The sequence below is a fragment of the Dama dama genome, chromosome 31 (genome assembly GCF_033118175.1).
Source record: "Dama dama isolate Ldn47 chromosome 31, ASM3311817v1, whole genome shotgun sequence".
In the NCBI taxonomy this organism is placed as follows: domain Eukaryota; kingdom Metazoa; phylum Chordata; class Mammalia; order Artiodactyla; family Cervidae; genus Dama; species Dama dama.
This window is the reverse complement of record NC_083711.1, coordinates 58,720,662-58,738,516: the sequence shown is the minus strand read 5'-3', so window position 1 is coordinate 58,738,516 and position 17,855 is coordinate 58,720,662. Positions and strand designations below refer to the sequence as shown.

The 17,855-nt window shown below is 39.3% G+C and overlaps 1 protein-coding gene across 2 annotated transcripts in view; it reads right to left on the bottom strand.

Moving 5' to 3' along the window:
- The window catches only part of CD96 (CD96 molecule), an 88,635-nt gene that overhangs the window by 62,744 nt on the left and 8,036 nt on the right, over positions 1–17,855 (bottom strand). For both annotated transcript variants that reach the window (XM_061134278.1, XM_061134277.1), the window contains exons 3-4: positions 11,739–11,863; positions 629–836 (exon numbers count right to left, since the gene is read on the bottom strand). In XM_061134278.1, coding sequence (XP_060990261.1) covers positions 629–836; positions 11,739–11,863 — 333 coding nt within the window. The remainder of the gene's footprint in view (positions 1–628; positions 837–11,738; positions 11,864–17,855) is intronic.

The window sequence follows — 17,855 nt, the reverse complement described above, 5'->3', positions numbered from 1 at the left end:
CCATTTCCCTTAAATTTGCAACCTGCAGAGCCTCTGCAGTCTGACAGAGGCCACAGTGGGTATCTCAGCTAAGCCCCACTCTCCTGCAAATGCAGGGTCAGAGGGCCGGCCCTGCAGGTCTTCTGCTGGAGGAGCTGGGCAGCCTCTCACCCCAGCGGGCCTTGGCGGGGGCAAGGGGGCTCCTGCAGGGTTTCTCTGGAGCTGTCTATCATCTCCCTTTCCTCACACTGGCCTAATTCCACCTTGCTCCAGCAAGCAACTAATACACCAGACAACTAAGCAATTAGATTTTGGCAGTTATAATGAAAGAGACCTCCAGCATTCTCAGGAGATGTTAAAACCATAAAGGGGTGGTCATATGGAAAACCATATAGTAATGCACATAAGGTAGTGGTTAGTGGTCACCAGGAAACTGGTGACCTACGGCTGCTGAATCATCATTCTTTAGCTTCCTTCCCTCATCCCCACCCGCAACATGGATGACAAGTGTCAAGACAACCCGAACTCCAGCATAGCGGCCCTTGAGTGGCGGCTCTCTAGCTAACAGAGTGTTTCATCTTTGGTGGGGGAAGAATCTGGAGACTGCAACAGGAGCAAGGCAGGGACTCCAGAGAACAGAAACTCTTACCAAAAACCTTGACGGTGGTGGAGCTCCTCAAGACTCTGCCAGACCTGACCACAATGCGGCAAGAGAACTTCCGGCCATCATCGTGGATTTGGACTGGAGAGAGGTAGAGCCTGTAGTCTGCACCTATCCGGACTCTGTCTTTAAATAACGTGGAGTTGCTGATGGGGTGACCTCGAGCGGTAAGTGTTTCCTGAGTTCCATTATCCTCCTGATGAGACAAAATGGTTACCAGCTTTGAGCGCTCAGTCATGCCAGCTCTGGACTAGGCATTCCACATGCAGCAATCCATCTGTATCTTGTGACAGGGGAGATGATGAACGAAGAATGGAAATTAAGAGATACTGAGTGTGTCACTAGAGAAAGTATCATCACACTCAACTTTCAATTTAAAACATACTGTCATTTTCTCCTAACACGCATAGAAATTTCTGCTCTTCTGATTAAAACTTCTCCTTCATCACCTTCCATGAGCTGCATATTGACAGTGGGATTTGGGGGAGGGTACAGCCCTGGGAATTAATGTCAGGACATAATTCTCATTTCAAGTTCTGAAATATAACACTAGGATATGTTCAGGGGGCTGTATCAGTTTTACTCATTAATTTTCACTGAACTGGGTGATTACAATCATCCTTTCTTCCCAGCATTCCTTTAGGAAAGCTCTCATTTTAGCTCCACTTGGAATGAGGACCAGGATGAGGTAAAGAGAGACTCCTAAAATGCAAAGGTTAAGGAGGCAGTCACTCTCAGGGTCTTGTAAGTGCAGGAAGGGCCCTGAGAGTGGGTGCCTCCTTAAATACTGAGCCCTTTGGCATCTTCTTACCTCGGCCTAGCTGTGTCTGTGTCTGTGACCTTCAAAGAGGACACGCAAAGAGTAGGCCCTGAATGCTAATCTGAATTTAGAGATCAGCGTTTCACTGGAGGACTTGGGTCCATGTCCTCTTTAGGTCTGTGAGAAATGCTCCCGTCGTTCTTGCCTTGTCCTGAGTTTCATGGACAAGGTGTTGCAGCGTTGGTCACTGTCAGTACACGTGCTGGCTAAGGGTCTAGTGAGGAGGGGACTTGAGGGGCACAGATGGAGAGGAAGCTTATGACCGTATATTTATACTCCTTTCTAACTCGGCATTTTCAGCTGAGTGCTTGGAACACATTCTAGTGCACAGCTTCTTCTCTGGAGATTCTAGTGCAGTTGTTTTGGGATAAGCCTCACCCCAGGGCACTTTTTAAAAAAGGTCCTCGGAAAAGCCACTGAGAACCACTGGTCCAATGCCAAACAGTAGATGAATCATTATTTGTACGGGCTGGGGGAAAATGGAAGGAACTGAAAAGGAGAAGGCTGAACTGGGATGCATTAGATGGGAAAGAAGTCACGAAACAATGAAAACAAAGTTCTGTGGCTTGGAATCTCTAGTTCAAAAAATTAGATTCTGCATAGAAGAAAGGAAGCTAGGTGAGGGAGAGAATTCAAGTATGAGCTGGGAGCAGAACAGGAAGTGTAAACAGGAAGACAGACTTCTTTCATGGTTTATATAGGCATTTCCAGAATACACTTAGGAGAAACTCTTAGAGAAGACACCATTTTTATTGGTAACAGCTTTACCAGCAAATAGACAGATACTGCTGCCTACAGAGAATCACAGACTTACTCCTGAAGCAAAGTACATGCCCACATAAAGATGGACCTAATACTCGGGGTTGCTGTATTCCTAACAAGAAAGAGTACAGAAAATTAAAGGGAGACAGGGACCTCGGATTATGTTCTGGAGAAGGGGTCCCAAAAGGGGCCCTAAGTATTGGGTGGCGACAGCAGAAGAGACAGGAAGGCATTTCACTCAGCCTCTGTGATCTGGAGGCCAGCACGTAAACCCCCGATACATGACCGTTCATGCTGTGAACTCTCAAAGACGGGAACATGTGTCTGCATGTCTAACCATGTAAATCAGTCCACGTGTCTGGTGCACACTGTCACGTGCATGCGTCCCCTACAGGGGGCTGCGCTTTGGTGCACTTACTTCGTGTAACTTACTAATGAAGACCTGATGGAACTGGAGGCCCAGAGAGAGAACAAAGAGAGGCCAGAGGAAGAAGGAGGAACCGAAGAACCAGAGAGATTCATGATGTGGGACTCAGCAAGGGGACGTTCTTTATTTGAGGCGGCACTGTTAGCTTTTGAGGCACAGGACCCAAATGTAGAACAGTACACAAAGGCTGCAGCAGTCAGTTAGAATGCAATCCAGGGCTAGCATGTCATCTATGATCAGGAAAAAAAGAGCTGCTACCCAGACGTCACTGGGTCATTTTTTTAAATAAGAGGGTAGACAGAATTGAATCCAGCCAAGAATGAGAACCTGTGCCATCACCAGGCGTGAGTGACGCTGCAGCTCTCTCTCCATCTCCTGTTGCTGACAGTCCTTCAGGTCTATCATCTCCCACCTCCACTCCCCTCTCCAGCAGTAACTCTTCTTGCCTGCTCACTCGATGCCAGCCTCTGTGTGCCAGCTGTTGGACGGTACTAGTGTGCTTTTCAAGGCACTGCACTCTAAGACTGAAAATGCTTGTTTTAATGTATTTGTCTGCAAAGTTATTATAACCCTATTACAGTACGGTACTGCATAGCTGATTGTGTTAGTGGGGTACCTAGGTTAACTTTGTTGGACTCACAAATTGGACTCATGAACATGCTCTCAGAATGGAACTCATTCATATGTAGGGAACTTACTATAATTAAGGAAGCAGGCTCACCCTGCAGGTGCTTCCGCACAAGCTATGTTTCACTGTTCTTGTTTTATGCAAGGGACTGTTTCTGTGAGAATCCAGAAGTTCGAAATGCTTCATCTTTTAGTATATACCTTGCCATTTGGAATGTTTCCATCTGTCACTTTGTTGTGGGAAGATAGGCAGTCAGAGGCTGAGGTTGGAGACTGGCAAGAATATGGCTTTTTCCTTATTGTGTATCTGGGAGTGACTGGCCAGAGTAGTTTAACTGATAGAGAAAAGATATTTTTTAAAGAAATCATGCTTAGGTTTTTTTTACTTGTTTTCTGGGAGTTCAACCGTCGTAGAGGAGGGATTTGTCCCTTCATTGGGAAAGATGGATTTGGTTGCAAAGTGTCCCTGTAACCTATAACATCGGGAGATCCTGAGAGATTGTAGAGGCTGCAGATATAAAGGGGATGGGGCAGGAACCCGCATGTGAGCGCCCGCTTTCACGGAGCGAATGGGAAGAGGGTGACAAAACGCAGGCAAACAATGAAATGTCTAGTGCCGGGAGAGGGAGAGACGATAGTATTATTATGCTAGGACCATAACTAAGTTTTTACATTATTAGTCATAGCTTACGTTTATTTAACACCTACTTTTAGGTGCTTTGCCAAGTTCTGCCAAGTCTTAGTTGATCCTTAAAACAATCTGGAATAAACCAAGGTTAGGTAACTTGCTCAAAGGTCATAGAGAGAAGGTACTTAGGTCACAGCACCAAGAAAGGGACAAATAAGTCTCTGAGACATTATATCTTAATAAAACCAAACCATCACAAAACAAATAAAAAAATTTTGTGGATTATCTAGAATGAAAAATTTCATGGTAGATTCATGTCAATATATAGCAAAACCAATACAATATTGTAAAGAAAATAAATAAATAAAGCTGGAAAAAAAAAAAAAAAAAAACTCCAGGAAGCCAGAAGTTTTTATATAAACAGGAGATCTTGGAGGTGTGGACAGTTTGCTGATTGAAAGGAGCCTTTTATGATACATTGACCTACCTTTAGCTATTTCAAAGATGATGCTGTGAAAGTGCTGCACTCAATATGCCAGCAAATTTGGAAAACTCAGCAGTGGCCACAGGACAGGAAAAGGTCAGTTTTCATTCCAATCCCAAAGAAAGGCAATGCCAAAGAATGTTCAAACTACTGCACAATTGCACTTATCTCACACGCTAGCAAAGTAATGCCCAAAATTCTCCAAGCCAGGCTTCAACAGTACATGAACTGTGAACTTCCAGATGTTCAAGCTGGATTTAGAAAAGGCAGAGGAACCAGAGATCAAATTGCCAACATCCGCTGGATCGTCAAAAAAGCAAGAATTCCAGAGAAACACCAATTTCTGCTTTACTGACTATGCCAAAGCCTTTGTGTGGATCACAATAAACTGTGGAAAATTCTGAAAGAGATGGGAATACCAGACCACTTGACCTGCCTCCTGAGAAACCTGTATGCAGGTCAGGAAGCAATAGTTAGAACTGGACATGGAACAACAGACTGGTTCCAAATCAGGAAAGGGGTACTTCAAGGCTGTATATTGTCCCCCTGCTTATTTAACTTATATGCAGAGTACATCATGAGAAACACTGGGCTGGAGGAACCACAAGCTGGAATCAAGATTGCCGAGAAATATCAATAACCTTAGATATGCAGATGCCACCACCTTTATGGCAGAAAGTAAAGAACTAAAGAGCCTCTTGATGAAAGGGAAAGAGAAGAGTGAAAAACTCAACATTCAGAAACCTAAGATCATGGCATCTGGTCCCATCACTTCATGGCAAATAAATGGGGAAACAATGGAAACAGTGACAGACTTTATTTTGGGGGGCTCCAAAATCACTGCAGATGGTGACTGCAGCCATGAAATTAAAAGAGACTTGCTCCTTGGAAGAAAAGCTATGACCAACCTAGACAGCATACATTACTTTGCCAACAAAGGTCCATCTAGTCAAAGCTGTGGTTTTTCTCGTAGTCATGTATGGATGTGAGAGTTGGACTATAAAGAGAGCTGAGCACTGAAGAATTGATGCTTTTGAACTGTGATATTGGAGAAGACTCTTAAGAGTCCCTTGGACAGCAAAGAGATCCAACCAGTTCATCCTAAAGGAAATAAGTCCTGAATATTCATTGGAAGGACTGATGTTGAAGCTGAAACTCCAATACTTTGGCCACCTGATGCAAAGAACTGACTCATTTGAAAAGACCCTGATGCTGGGAGGGATTGGGGGCAGGAGGAGAAGGGGACGACAGAAGATGAGATGGTTGGATGGCATCACCAACTCGATGAACATGAGTTTGAGTAAGCTCCAGAAGTTGGTGATGGACAGGGAAGCCTAGTGTGCTGCAGTTCATGGGGTCACAAAGAGTCGGACACAAAACTGAACTGAACTGACCTAACTTTGGTGACAGACGTCACAGAATACACCTCAACTCTCACCTGATAAGAATGATTCTAGGGCATTTGTTCTGCAAGAAAGACTGGTAGGGGATCTTGCACAGAATCTGTGTTCTTGGCTGTTTTTCTTTTCTTCTTTTCATAATTTTTAAAATACTACTGTGTGTGAGTGCTCAGTCACGTCTGCCTTTTTGCGACCCCATGGTCTATAGCCCACCAGGCTCCTCTGTCCATGTGATTTTCCAGGCAAGAATACTGGAATGGGTTGCCATTTTCTCCTCTAGGGGACCTTCCTGATCCAGGGTTCAAACTCCTGTCTCCTTCATTGGCAGGTGGATTCTTTACCACTGAGTCACCTGAGAATCCCTAAAATATTAATAAATATTTCTAAAACTTCATGAAATGTACAACTTGCTGGACCCTTACAATCGAATGAGGAATGTAGATGGAATTAGCTAGTGTGTAGAATACACCTACATGAGTCCTAACACTCAGCAAATGTTGAGTTAATACTAAATCACTGTCTTACAACCTGAACTGGATCAGCTTGCTGTGAATTCATGAGTATTTACTCTTTGCATGGTTAAATTATAGAATTATGGAGAGTATTAAAATGAACTCTTTGAAAATTACTTTTTAATATGTATTGAGCATAGGTATTGTATTAAGTTAATCACCACCTCACAACACCACCATGGGGCTGGTACTACAATTATATAATTATAATAAAATTATAATTATATTATATAATTATATTTTTTTGTGGATGACAGAACTAAAATCAGGCTGGGCAACACATCCAAGGCTGTATAGAATTCTGAGACAAAAAGAAAAATGTGTGTCCTTATACACACTTAGCAAAATATCCTCCCATATTTTGACATAGTTAACAGTGGAAAAAGTTAATAAAAACTCTACAGTTTAACATTTTGAAAAATGACTTCATAAAGTCAGGCATTGTTCAATCTTTTCTCCTGTCCTTGTCAACCTTCATGCCTGTGGCCCTAGGCAGTCACCATGCCACAAAGATCCAGGAACCACAGGCTGATTGTGAAAATCCTGTTCCTTGAAGAGCATAGCAGGGTCTCATAACAAACAGAAGACACCGTGCCTTTATTTAAAAATTTGGCATTTTGTTTATCGTGGGTTTTCTGTAAATTTTGATACTTGAAGGTATCATGATTGCTGATTTCTTGGGAACTTCCTTAAATTTTGCAGCCAAGGTGAAGGCCCTACTCACTTCACCCTAATCCCAGCTCCTAGGTCACAACTGCTAGTAAATGCAGGGCCAGGACTTGAAAACAACAGTCTCCCTCTAAAAGCCACGCTTTGCTTCATACAGCCTCAAAAAAGCAGTAGAACAGCCAGTCCTTGACATTTCTGCTGAGAGTCTGTTGAGGAGAAGAACAAATTCACAAGAAAAACAAACAGAAAATCAGGACCCATAGAAGGAAAATAAATGCATAAGTAAATAATAAACAGGAGTTGGAGAAAATAATTAGCATGATGAGGGCTGGGGGAGTCATATTGAATCATGGAAAACTCCTGCATTCTCTTAATGACCTGATAAATCCTAAGATAATCTGCAGAAGGGTTCCTGTTTTGGAACTGGAATCAGAATTTTCAGTGCAGAAAAGAGACCATGGTGCTACTTGATTTAGTGAGGCCACCTCGTCTCTGGGCTGCCCCGAGCCCCATGTCAGCACAGGCAGTGGTTGCTACAGCACAAGGCAGGTGCCCAGGGTATAGAGCCCATTCAATAAATTCTGTTAACTGCATCGACTGATACTTCTTTATCTCCTAACTGCTTCTTGTCTTCACTTTGCTCTATTTATTCCCCATCCAGTCAGTGCTATCAGAGCAGACTGCTTGCAAAGCTCCCCATGTCCATTTTATAGAAATCCACAACAATATTTTTTCCAATCAACACAATTGGTTGTCAACATTTTGTAGGTTGGCTAACACTTCATTTTTGATTATGGTGAAGATAGGGTCAGCTGCCATCAGATAGAAGGTGACAGCTTTCTTTTCTGAATAGCTAGGCTCCCCACAGGCTTGGAAAAACCAATATTGTTTACTGTGTGTGCATGCTTTCGCTTCAGTCACTTCCAACTCTTGTACCTCATGGACTGTAGCCCGCCAGGCTCCTTTGTCCAAGGGATTCTCCAGGCAAGAATACTGAAGGTTGCCATGACCTCCTCCAGGGGATCTTCCTGACCCAGGGATGGAACCCACACCTCTTACGTTTCCTGCATTGGCAGGCGGGTTCTTCACTACAGTGCCACCTGGAAGCCCATTTTGATTTTCATTTACATGTAAAATATTACAAATAGTAAAGACGAGAGTACAGAAAAGATACATTTATAGAGAAAAGTTTAAAGAAACAGGCATCTAGATTCTAGTTGTATGCCTTTATCATTAGTATTGAACTGTGTGATGTGTTTCTCACTTTCTTTTCCTGATTTTAAAGAGAAAAGTCATGGGTTTCTCTTTATCCACCATGTTTGGGAACAACCACCCCTCAACACCTCTCCCACCCTGACAAAGGGGCTGCTTCCACCGTGTGCTCACAGGTCCCAGGGTCTTGGTGAAATGCATGTCTGCTGTGCGTTGGCTTTAATTATCCAGCTCAAAAATAACCTAAGAGGTTTTTCCAGGTCCATTTAGTCAGAATCAAACTATTTTCCCTCCATGTTGCTGTTTTACATTTTTATTAAAGTTGTATTTCATGGTCGGAAACATGTCCAATACAGGTTTCTATCCCTGTAGGACCTAGCGCTTAAAACAGATTCACATATGTTTGTTAGACTGAACTGAAATTTATACTGTGGGAAATCAGGACGATAGCTTGGAATGAACACAGAACATTAGAGTGAATTGAGAAGCTCCCAGAATAACCCTGCAGAATTTCCCTGATGACTGCAGGCTCATGCCCCAGGACATAAACTGGGAAGAATATCATTTATCCTTTACAAAGTGCATTCCATCTAAATAAACACATTCGATGACTTTTTCATCATCACATCATGCACACCGACCCTCAGCTGACATCCTCTGTGCTTACTTAGTTACCTCTTGTGTTATAGAAATGTTAGATACACAGTTTGCACCAGATGCCTTTCTACTTCAGTGTAGTTGTGATCCTGGAATGTAAAATTCCAGAGTGCAATGGATCTGCTCCATGGACACATTTTAACACAGTCTCAGCATGGGATCAGGGATACACAGTCAATAATATTTTTATGATAATTGAAAATCCCAATAATTACCTTTCCCGTGAGGGTCATTAACTGAATTAGATTTTAGAAAATTTCACATACAGAACGTGGCTTTTGTTTTCCAGTGACCTAGATTAAGCTAATTTTAGTTTGTCAAATTGTTTCCAGGGTTTAACGCAGCTCATGAAGTGGGGAACATTCTGCAGCTCCCCAGAGTTACTGAGTTCGATATACCGATACACGGGGTTTTCTACCCTCCTGAGCTCATCTTCATCATCTCTTTGTAACCTTTTCTAAAAGTCACATTATATCATATCTGTAAGAACAATTGGTTATCATTATGATTATTACTGCTGGCTTAACAAGGGACTAAAGTACTAAAATATGGATTGAGGGGATATTTATATCCTCTGCAGACTTATAACAGTCATGACATAAAGACAGAAAGAGCTGTAGTTTATTCCTTAATAATGGGAGATTAGATGATTTCATCACAGACTTGCTGAATCCCGCAGCGCTGGCAGGGTGGAGGAGGGAGGTAAATCAAAGGAGCAAAAAGATTTCAACATTTAAAAGGGGAATGCACAGTTGGAATTTAATCAGCATATTGGCCAATACAATGTTCCCTTTGAAAGGAAGTTTCTTTCAAAAAGATTCCTCAAGTTGTCTCAATTATGATGCATTCTTTAAAGAGAGAGCAGGGCCTGAGGTTTCAGTAGAACTTTATGACTCACTCTCTCACTGTGACCTTAGATGCAATCTCTCCACCCCTTATTTATCTCAAATGTCTTGGCAGGATTCAAAGATAATGTTTACAGAGCCTTCTTAGTTTCTCTGAGGACAACTGTTAGAGGACGTCTTATCTGTTATCCAGGCACTGATACTTAATGAGCGTCTCATTAACTAAGCGCACAGCCAGCATGAGGTTTAGTGATCACCCATTTACTAGGAAGCCAACAAATAGGACTATGAAGGCAGAGGACAAAGAGAAATGAAGCAAATCCATTCAGTTATTTATTAGCTGTTTACTGAGTGCCTATGTCAAGGCAATATACTAGATCCAGGGATTTTTAAAATGAGTGATGCAGCTTTTTGCCCTGGAGAAGTTCAGCGTCACAGAAAAGATACAAGCTGACTGAAAACTTTAACAGTTTCTTGGAAAAACAGATTAGACTCTCTTCAGATAAGACAAGGATACTACAGATCAACTTTATAGCCTGCAAAAATCTCTAAGTAAAGCTTTATTAAATCTTAGTCTTTTTGATGACTAGTAAATATTACTACCCCTATTGATAGTGAATTAGTGATAATTAGGGTGGAGAATTTTTGTCCATTGGTGGAAATATTAACAATGTAAGCTAGGTATAGATACTGTATTTCCATTACAGTAATGTTTAGTGCAGCAGGATTGTGTCTTCTTGAGAAGCTCTCTATTCTTAATTTTTTTTTCTAAGAACCACCTTGTATCACATTAGCTAAGAAAAACTGACTTTTATTGATGATGGGCATAATGTCAGGCAGGAAGTCTTACATTTTAGCAACCAAACCATAAAAAGGGGGAGCATACATTTTTCGACATGATAAACAGACACTGTAGCTTTTAGAACAATTTGAGAAAGGCATTTTATAATGTCTTTTGATCATACTAACTATCCAAAAAAATATCTAGACAATAAAAAATTGTTAGTAGGTTGTATTTTAAAGTTTCCTTGAAAGTCTGTTATTTTGGATTCGGCACATCCTCAGAGAAATCTTTTTACATGAAGGGTCAGTTTTGAAGACAGTCCACAAAAATCTACTAACTTGTAACATAAATGATCAAGCATGCAAGTACAGTATTTTGCAGCTGGTATCAGCTGCTATACTCATGGACATCTATTAGTTATGTAAGAATTTTTAAATCTTGTGTTTTCATTTTGATGAAGACCTGAAAAATTAATATAGTCATATTCTGGATCATCTAAATAACCCCACCCATTTCATGATCCTCAAAATTGTGTTTATGGTAATCTTTATAATTGTGTAAGGCTTGTGTTATCAACTGATTTAACAGTAGTAGTAGAAGTCCACTCTATATATTGGTTAATAGCTGGATGCCATTTGGTTGACTTGCCTTGGAAAATTTCCCATAAAAATCCATATTTCTGTTTTGTTTTATTCTTGTAAGTCAGAAAACATAGCTACCATGGGCCTGTCATTACCTGTGGTGGTGATGGAGCTGGGCAGTGGCTGTTTCGTACAGACATACTGCTTCTCTCATGGACATTTTCTATTTGTATCTGATATGCGTTAAGAGTTTGTGTTTCCCAGTCCAAGCAGTGTTGTGTATTTCCCAGGATGTGGTAGTAGGGTTCTGGGAAAAAAGGGAGTCTACGCCCCTGCACGTGTTGTGCGTCAGCAAATAAGTGTGAGCAGGGCTTCTGCTGGGTGTGGCTCCTCTCCAGGGCGCCATCACACTTTCTTCTCTCTGTTGTCATTGTTGAGTATACAGCTTGAAATATAAATTAACCTTTAGGAACTACTTTCTAAGTCCCTGCATTCAAAGACCTGGGGGCTTGCTGAGTTGGAAGGAATCCTAGTGTCCTCCCTTCCCTCCTCCAGACATTAACTCAACCTTCAGATAAGGCTTGTCTCTTATCCAGGGTGCTTCCTTCCCTATTATTCCTTGTTATTCATCTTCACTTCATTAATATTTAAAGATCATGGCCATTATTCACTGAAAAGGGCAACACTTACCACCAGCCATGCAAAGGTGAGCGCAGATGAAATTTCTAAGGAGGTGTTTTGAAAGCATGGTATTTCCAGAGTTCTGTTTATCTCTATTTCTATTGTATGGTTGCTTCTCCATTCTTCTTGTGCAACTGTAACAAAACATAAGGAGGGAAAGACATGGATCTATGATTGGTCTGTAAAGTATTTTTAATCCAAGAAATGAGAACAGTTTTAGTATAGAGATTCAACTGTCTTCAGGATACACCTATGAAGAGGGCCCCACCACCTACAGTCCTCGTTGTATAAATGGCTTACCAGGGTCACTGAAAAACTACAGGGAAACTCCCCTAACAGAATCCAGCTCACAGTTCAGTACATTCTTCTGCTTTAACCTCAAGTTGGTGCGTTAGTCTTTAGATCATATTTCCTGGGTCAGGCAGAATATAAAACATTATAATCTGGCCTCAGTTGTCTTTTAAAATTTTTAATAGACAATTTTTTTAGAGAAGTTTTAGGTGCATAGCAAAATTGAGTGGGAGGTACAGAGTTTGCATATGCACCCTGCCCTCATGCATGCACAATCTCCCCCGTTGTTAACGTCCCTAACCACAGTGATGCCTTCATTACAATCAATGAAACAACATCAAACACATTGTCACCCAAAGTCCATGTTTTATTTACATAAGGCTCACTTTTGTTGTTGTACATTCCATGCATCTTGACCAAAGTCTGATATATATCCACTCTTGTAATATCATATAGAATAGTTTCACTGACCTAAAAATCCTTTCTGCTCTGCCTTCCCATCCCTTCCTTTCACCAAACCTCTGACATATGCTGATCTTTTCACTGCTTTTATACCTGATTGTCTTTTTAGGGCTTACAGATATTTCTCCAAAGAAGAAATCACACAGAAAAACACATCAGGAAACTCCAAGGAAGCATGTTTAATGAATTATTTTAATTTTAAAAGTGATATGAGATAAATAATTTTATAGTCTCTCTTTTGGGGAAAGTTATATACACACACATATATATATACATTTGTGAGTAAACTGTAATATCAAAAAATAATTTATAAATGACAATTCTATCATCTTAATATCCTGAAAATCTTATTCTTTTTTCCTATATCTATGCAAATCTTGTTTGTATGCATGTATTTTTTTTCATACTTTGCAATTTTATTTACCAGCATATGTTACCTATAGCTTTACTTTAAAAGGTTTTGCATGATTCTTAAGCTACCTGTGGTTGATATTTCTATTACATCACATAAATACATCATAATTTGTTTAGCAATTTTCAAGTATTGAATCATATGCTTTTTCAGTTTTTAACTTATTTAAACTATTACAATCTTTATAGCAAGGTTCATCCTTAAACTAATAGCTTTCTTCTGACCATTTAGCTACTTAAGGTACATTCCCAGAAGTATAATTAATAGGTCATGAGGTATGAACATTCTCCTTATTATCAACAGCTCATTTTTTAAAAAACATGGGAATATTTCAAATGTTGTATTTTGCCTTTAAAGCTTTGCTGCATTTCAAGCTCTTGTCAATATCAGTTGTCCTCTTGAATGATAACTCTCTCCTCCTGCTTTCTTAATTGAAGCCAGGCCTTCCCATTAGGGCCCATCTTCCCTGCATCATTCTCAGATAGTGGTTGTTTATTTCTTACATCCTTATTCCCTCAAGATCAGGAGGACTGGATCAGGGCCTTCTTTGCTGCTTCCATATATTACTCCAACCTCAGAATTTAAAAACCAGAACAAAATAACAATAACAAAAATTCCTGTCTTTTATGGTTAAAAGCATTTCCTATAAAAGCACTCCCAAATGGAGTTACATGCATATCACCACCAAATTTTTTCACCATATTTGCATACCACCATTAATACTATTTAGTTTTATTTTTGAGATTATAATTGTTCTACTTACATCACTTTATTTTAAACAGAGACTGACCAAGGCACATATTTGTATAGTTTATGAAATCTACTTGATATGTGAATTCTATTTTAATGTGCATTACCCAAACACATAAGTAGTAAATTTTTGTAAAGTTAGTCCAGATTCTGAGAAGTTGGCAATACAAGTGGCATAACTCTAATATCCCTGAGATTCCTAATAAAAACAGACTAACTAGAGTAGTAAAACTATAGGCAATATCTATGGGAACACTAAATAACAATATAACATCATTAATAGTTGGGGACAAATCAACAAACCACTATGGTGTAAGCAATTGTGCAAAAAGAAACAGGAAAATCCGTGGCCCTTAGAACTAAGAACTTACCCCTCCTACCTTCCAAAAAAAGTCAACAGACAATCACTGGAAAGAAAAGCCGACTAATCTGAGAATAGCAGCAGAAATAGAGAAAGAAGTTTGTAGGCAGCAAATTACCAGAGCCTTCAAGGGAAAAATGAAAAGGCTTGTCAGTGCTAGAGCAGAGGGGACTTTTCAGAGAAATCCCACTCTGAGATGAAACCCCTGGGAGTAGAATCCAAATTACACCAGACAGGCCCAACAGGAGAAAGCAAACAGGCAATTTAGATAAAAGTGAGGGATAGGAAGAAAGGAAGTGCGTCTTACAAAGTACAATGGCATATAACTTATTTTGAAAATAATAGAAGACAGAGCTCTAGAGACACTGAAGACTCTAGAAAAGATAGACTGGTGTACTCTTCCATGATAAAAGTCAAAATCTATTTAACAAACATATTTAGAGCAATAGAAAAAAAGTGGGTTGGAATCACATATAAAGATACCATAAGAAAAAAAGAGAATAGAGAGCAAAGTAACATTCCTACAATAATAACAGCATATTAGAAAGATATGACTTCAAAATAAATAAAAACTATAGCCCAATTATTCAAAATGAGCTAAAAGAAATAAAGAAAATTATATAAGCTGTGATAAATTTTAGAAAGACTGATAAATGAGTCATTTGGAGAGAAGAAATTCTATAGAAAAGTGAGAAAATTCAGGAAAGTGTTGGAAATAATATGGTTTTAAAATCATTTCAGAAATTAAGAGCAAACTAGCAAAAAAACCAAGAATGTATTAATACAAAAGTTTAAAGATAGAATGAGGGAAATTTTTAAGTGAAATGTTAATAAATAATGTTATAAGCAAAAAGAGGTAAAAGAGATTCAAAGAAAGAGATGGGCAAGAAGATGGAGAATATGTTTAATAAAAGATACTCAAGGAAATAAGCAATAGAAAAACACTGGAAATTATAATTCTAGTACAATTTCTTAAAATAAAATGACTAGAAAATATATATTAAAAAATTATACTGCAAAAGTAGGAAAATACTCTCAGAATGAATATTAAGCATATTTTAATAAAAATGTTAAACAAAATCAGTTCCAGGGAAAGAAAATCAAATTGTTACTAATTTTTGGACAGCAATTCTTTATGCCAGAAAATAATATAGTAATATTTAATGGGCTTCCCTGGTGGCTCAGATGGTAAAGAATCTCCCTGCAATGCTGGAGACCCAGGTTTAATCCCTGGGTCAGGAAGACCCCCTGGAGAAGGGAAGGGCAACCCACTCCAGTGTTCTTGCCTGGAGAAGTCAACGGACAGAGGGGCCTGGCGGGCTACAGTCCATGGGCTTGCAAAGAGTTGGACATGACTAAGCAACAATAACACACAACAGATTTAATATACTCAAGGGAAAAATATATGAGTTGAGGATATTATATTCAATCTTTAACATGAAGATTATGAAAATAAAACTTATTAAAATTCACGCAGGAGCTCAGGGAATATTGCCCCATGAACATTTCCTGAATATTCTCCAACAGAACATACTTCAAACTGAAGAAGTGAAGTGAAGTGAAGTGGCTCAGTTGTGTCCGACTCTTTGCGACCCCGTGGACTGTATCCTACCAGGCTCCTCCATCCGTGGGATTCTCCAGGCAAGAGTACTGGAGTGGGTTGCCATTTCCTTCTCCACAGGATCTTCCCCACCCAGGGATCAAACCCAGGTCTCCCACATTGCAGGCAGAAGCTTTACCCTCTGAGCCACCAAGGAAGCCGGTTCAAACTGAAGAGACATTTACATAAAGGCTGAGGGTAAGTGTTTAGTATGTATTTACCTTTAGCACTAAGAATAAATAATTGTTATAAGTGAGTAGTAATGAATATATATTTTTAAATGAAGATACAATATAAGTATCAAAAACAGGGTTGGGTGGGTATTGAGGGACTCCTTGTTTCGGAAGCATGAAGAGATCAGTGAAAAAAGATACATATAAAACTGAGCAAGTGTGTTAAAAATCACCATTTTCAGGGCCTTCCCTGGAAATTGACCAAAGACAAACATTTAATTAAGAAACAATTCTTCTTGACAAGCCACCAGAGCTTCAGTAAAAACAGTAGGAGTCTTCAGCCTGCTTGCTTTGGGATCCTTCCATCACCTTTCTCAACTAGGTCGGAGACAAAGGTCATTTCACCATCTTAGAGCTGGCTACAAAATCCAGCAGCTTTACTTCCAAAAGGGACAGACTTAAGTTAGGTGTGAGCATGAAAATCCTTCACTTTGTCAGCTAGCAGGGATAAACTTGGTAGGAAACAGAAAAAAACTGAGGCTTGGTCAGCCTGGGTGTGCAGTCCCAGTGGGGTGAGCAGCAGACCAGACAGTGAACAGAGATTCTAGAAATCAGAGAGTCTTAAAAGAGCTGACATAAATTCTTTACACATCCCAGGCTGACTGGGAAAAATATACATGAGTAAGGGGATCTGAGAGAGCTCAGTGAAAAGTGAAAGTCAAGGGAGGTATTACTGTCCCAACTTTTAATGCAGTCTCTAACTCCCTCCCATACAGACGTCCATGTGTAGAGGGTGGAAGCCTATTCAGCTTGAGGTATTTGAGCACGATTTTTGCCAAATTCATTTGTGGACCAACAAAGGGAATTTGACAGTGTACGGGCAATTCCTTGGAAGCAAAACTAAAGACATAAGAATTATAGTAAAAAGCTAAGCAGAGGTATCAATGGCTATACGCTGCAAAAGAGAGAGATTTTGCAATTTAAATATGAGTAAGTTATTGAAAATTTTAAAAACCCACAGACTGTAGAGTTGTCACGTTACATTTCTTTTTTTACTGTTTAGCTTTCAATGACAACAAAATGATGATGTATGAAGGAAACAAGAAAGGTGACCCATATTCAAGAAAAAAGTGGTTCATTGAAATTCACTTTGAGTAGACCCTACATTAGATTTAACAGACTTCAAGGCAGCTCTTAAAAGTATGTTCAAAGGATTAAAGCAAAATATGGTGACAATGATTCAATACATAGGGAATTTTAGTGAAGATAAAAAGAAACAGATGATTATTCTAGAGTTAAAAGTCAATAATAAAAGTTTAAAAATTCACTGGAGATTCTCAACAACCAATTTGAGATGGCAGAAGAAAAAAAAATCAGCATACCTAAATAATGATTAATATAAATTACCTAATCTGAAGAGCAGAGAGAAAGAAGATTGAAGGAAAACAAAGAGTTTCAGAACCATATAGGACAATATCAAATGTTCTAACATATATGTAATTAGAGTCATAGAGGGAGAGATGAAACAGAGGAGGACAGAACAAATATTTGAAGAAACAAAAGCCAAAACTTTATATTTGATTTTTAAAAAATTTCTCCAAATTAATCTACACATTCAAGAACTTTAAAACCTAAGTAACATAAATATAACCAAATACCCACCTAAGCATATCATAATCAAACTGCCAAAAGCCAAAACAAAGAGAAAATTATGAAAGCAATCAGTAAGGAAAAAAATCTCAAACTTATCACATGCAGGGACCAATAACAGAATCACTGGCTCATGTCTCACTGGAAACAATGAAGATTAGAGACATGTTCAAAATACTGAAAGAAAAAGCAGTCCACTAAAAATTTTACCCTCCTTGAAACTAACGTTCAAAAATAAAAAATGAGAAAAAAAGACAAAACAATTCATGGCAAGTAGATTTTTCTTATATGAAATTCTAAACTATGTCCTTCAGGCTGAAAGGAAATGATACCAAATAGTAACTTCTCTCCATGGGATGAAATGAAGAGCATATAAAATGGTAAATATATGGGTCAATATAAGGTTTTATATATATTTTCTTTTTCT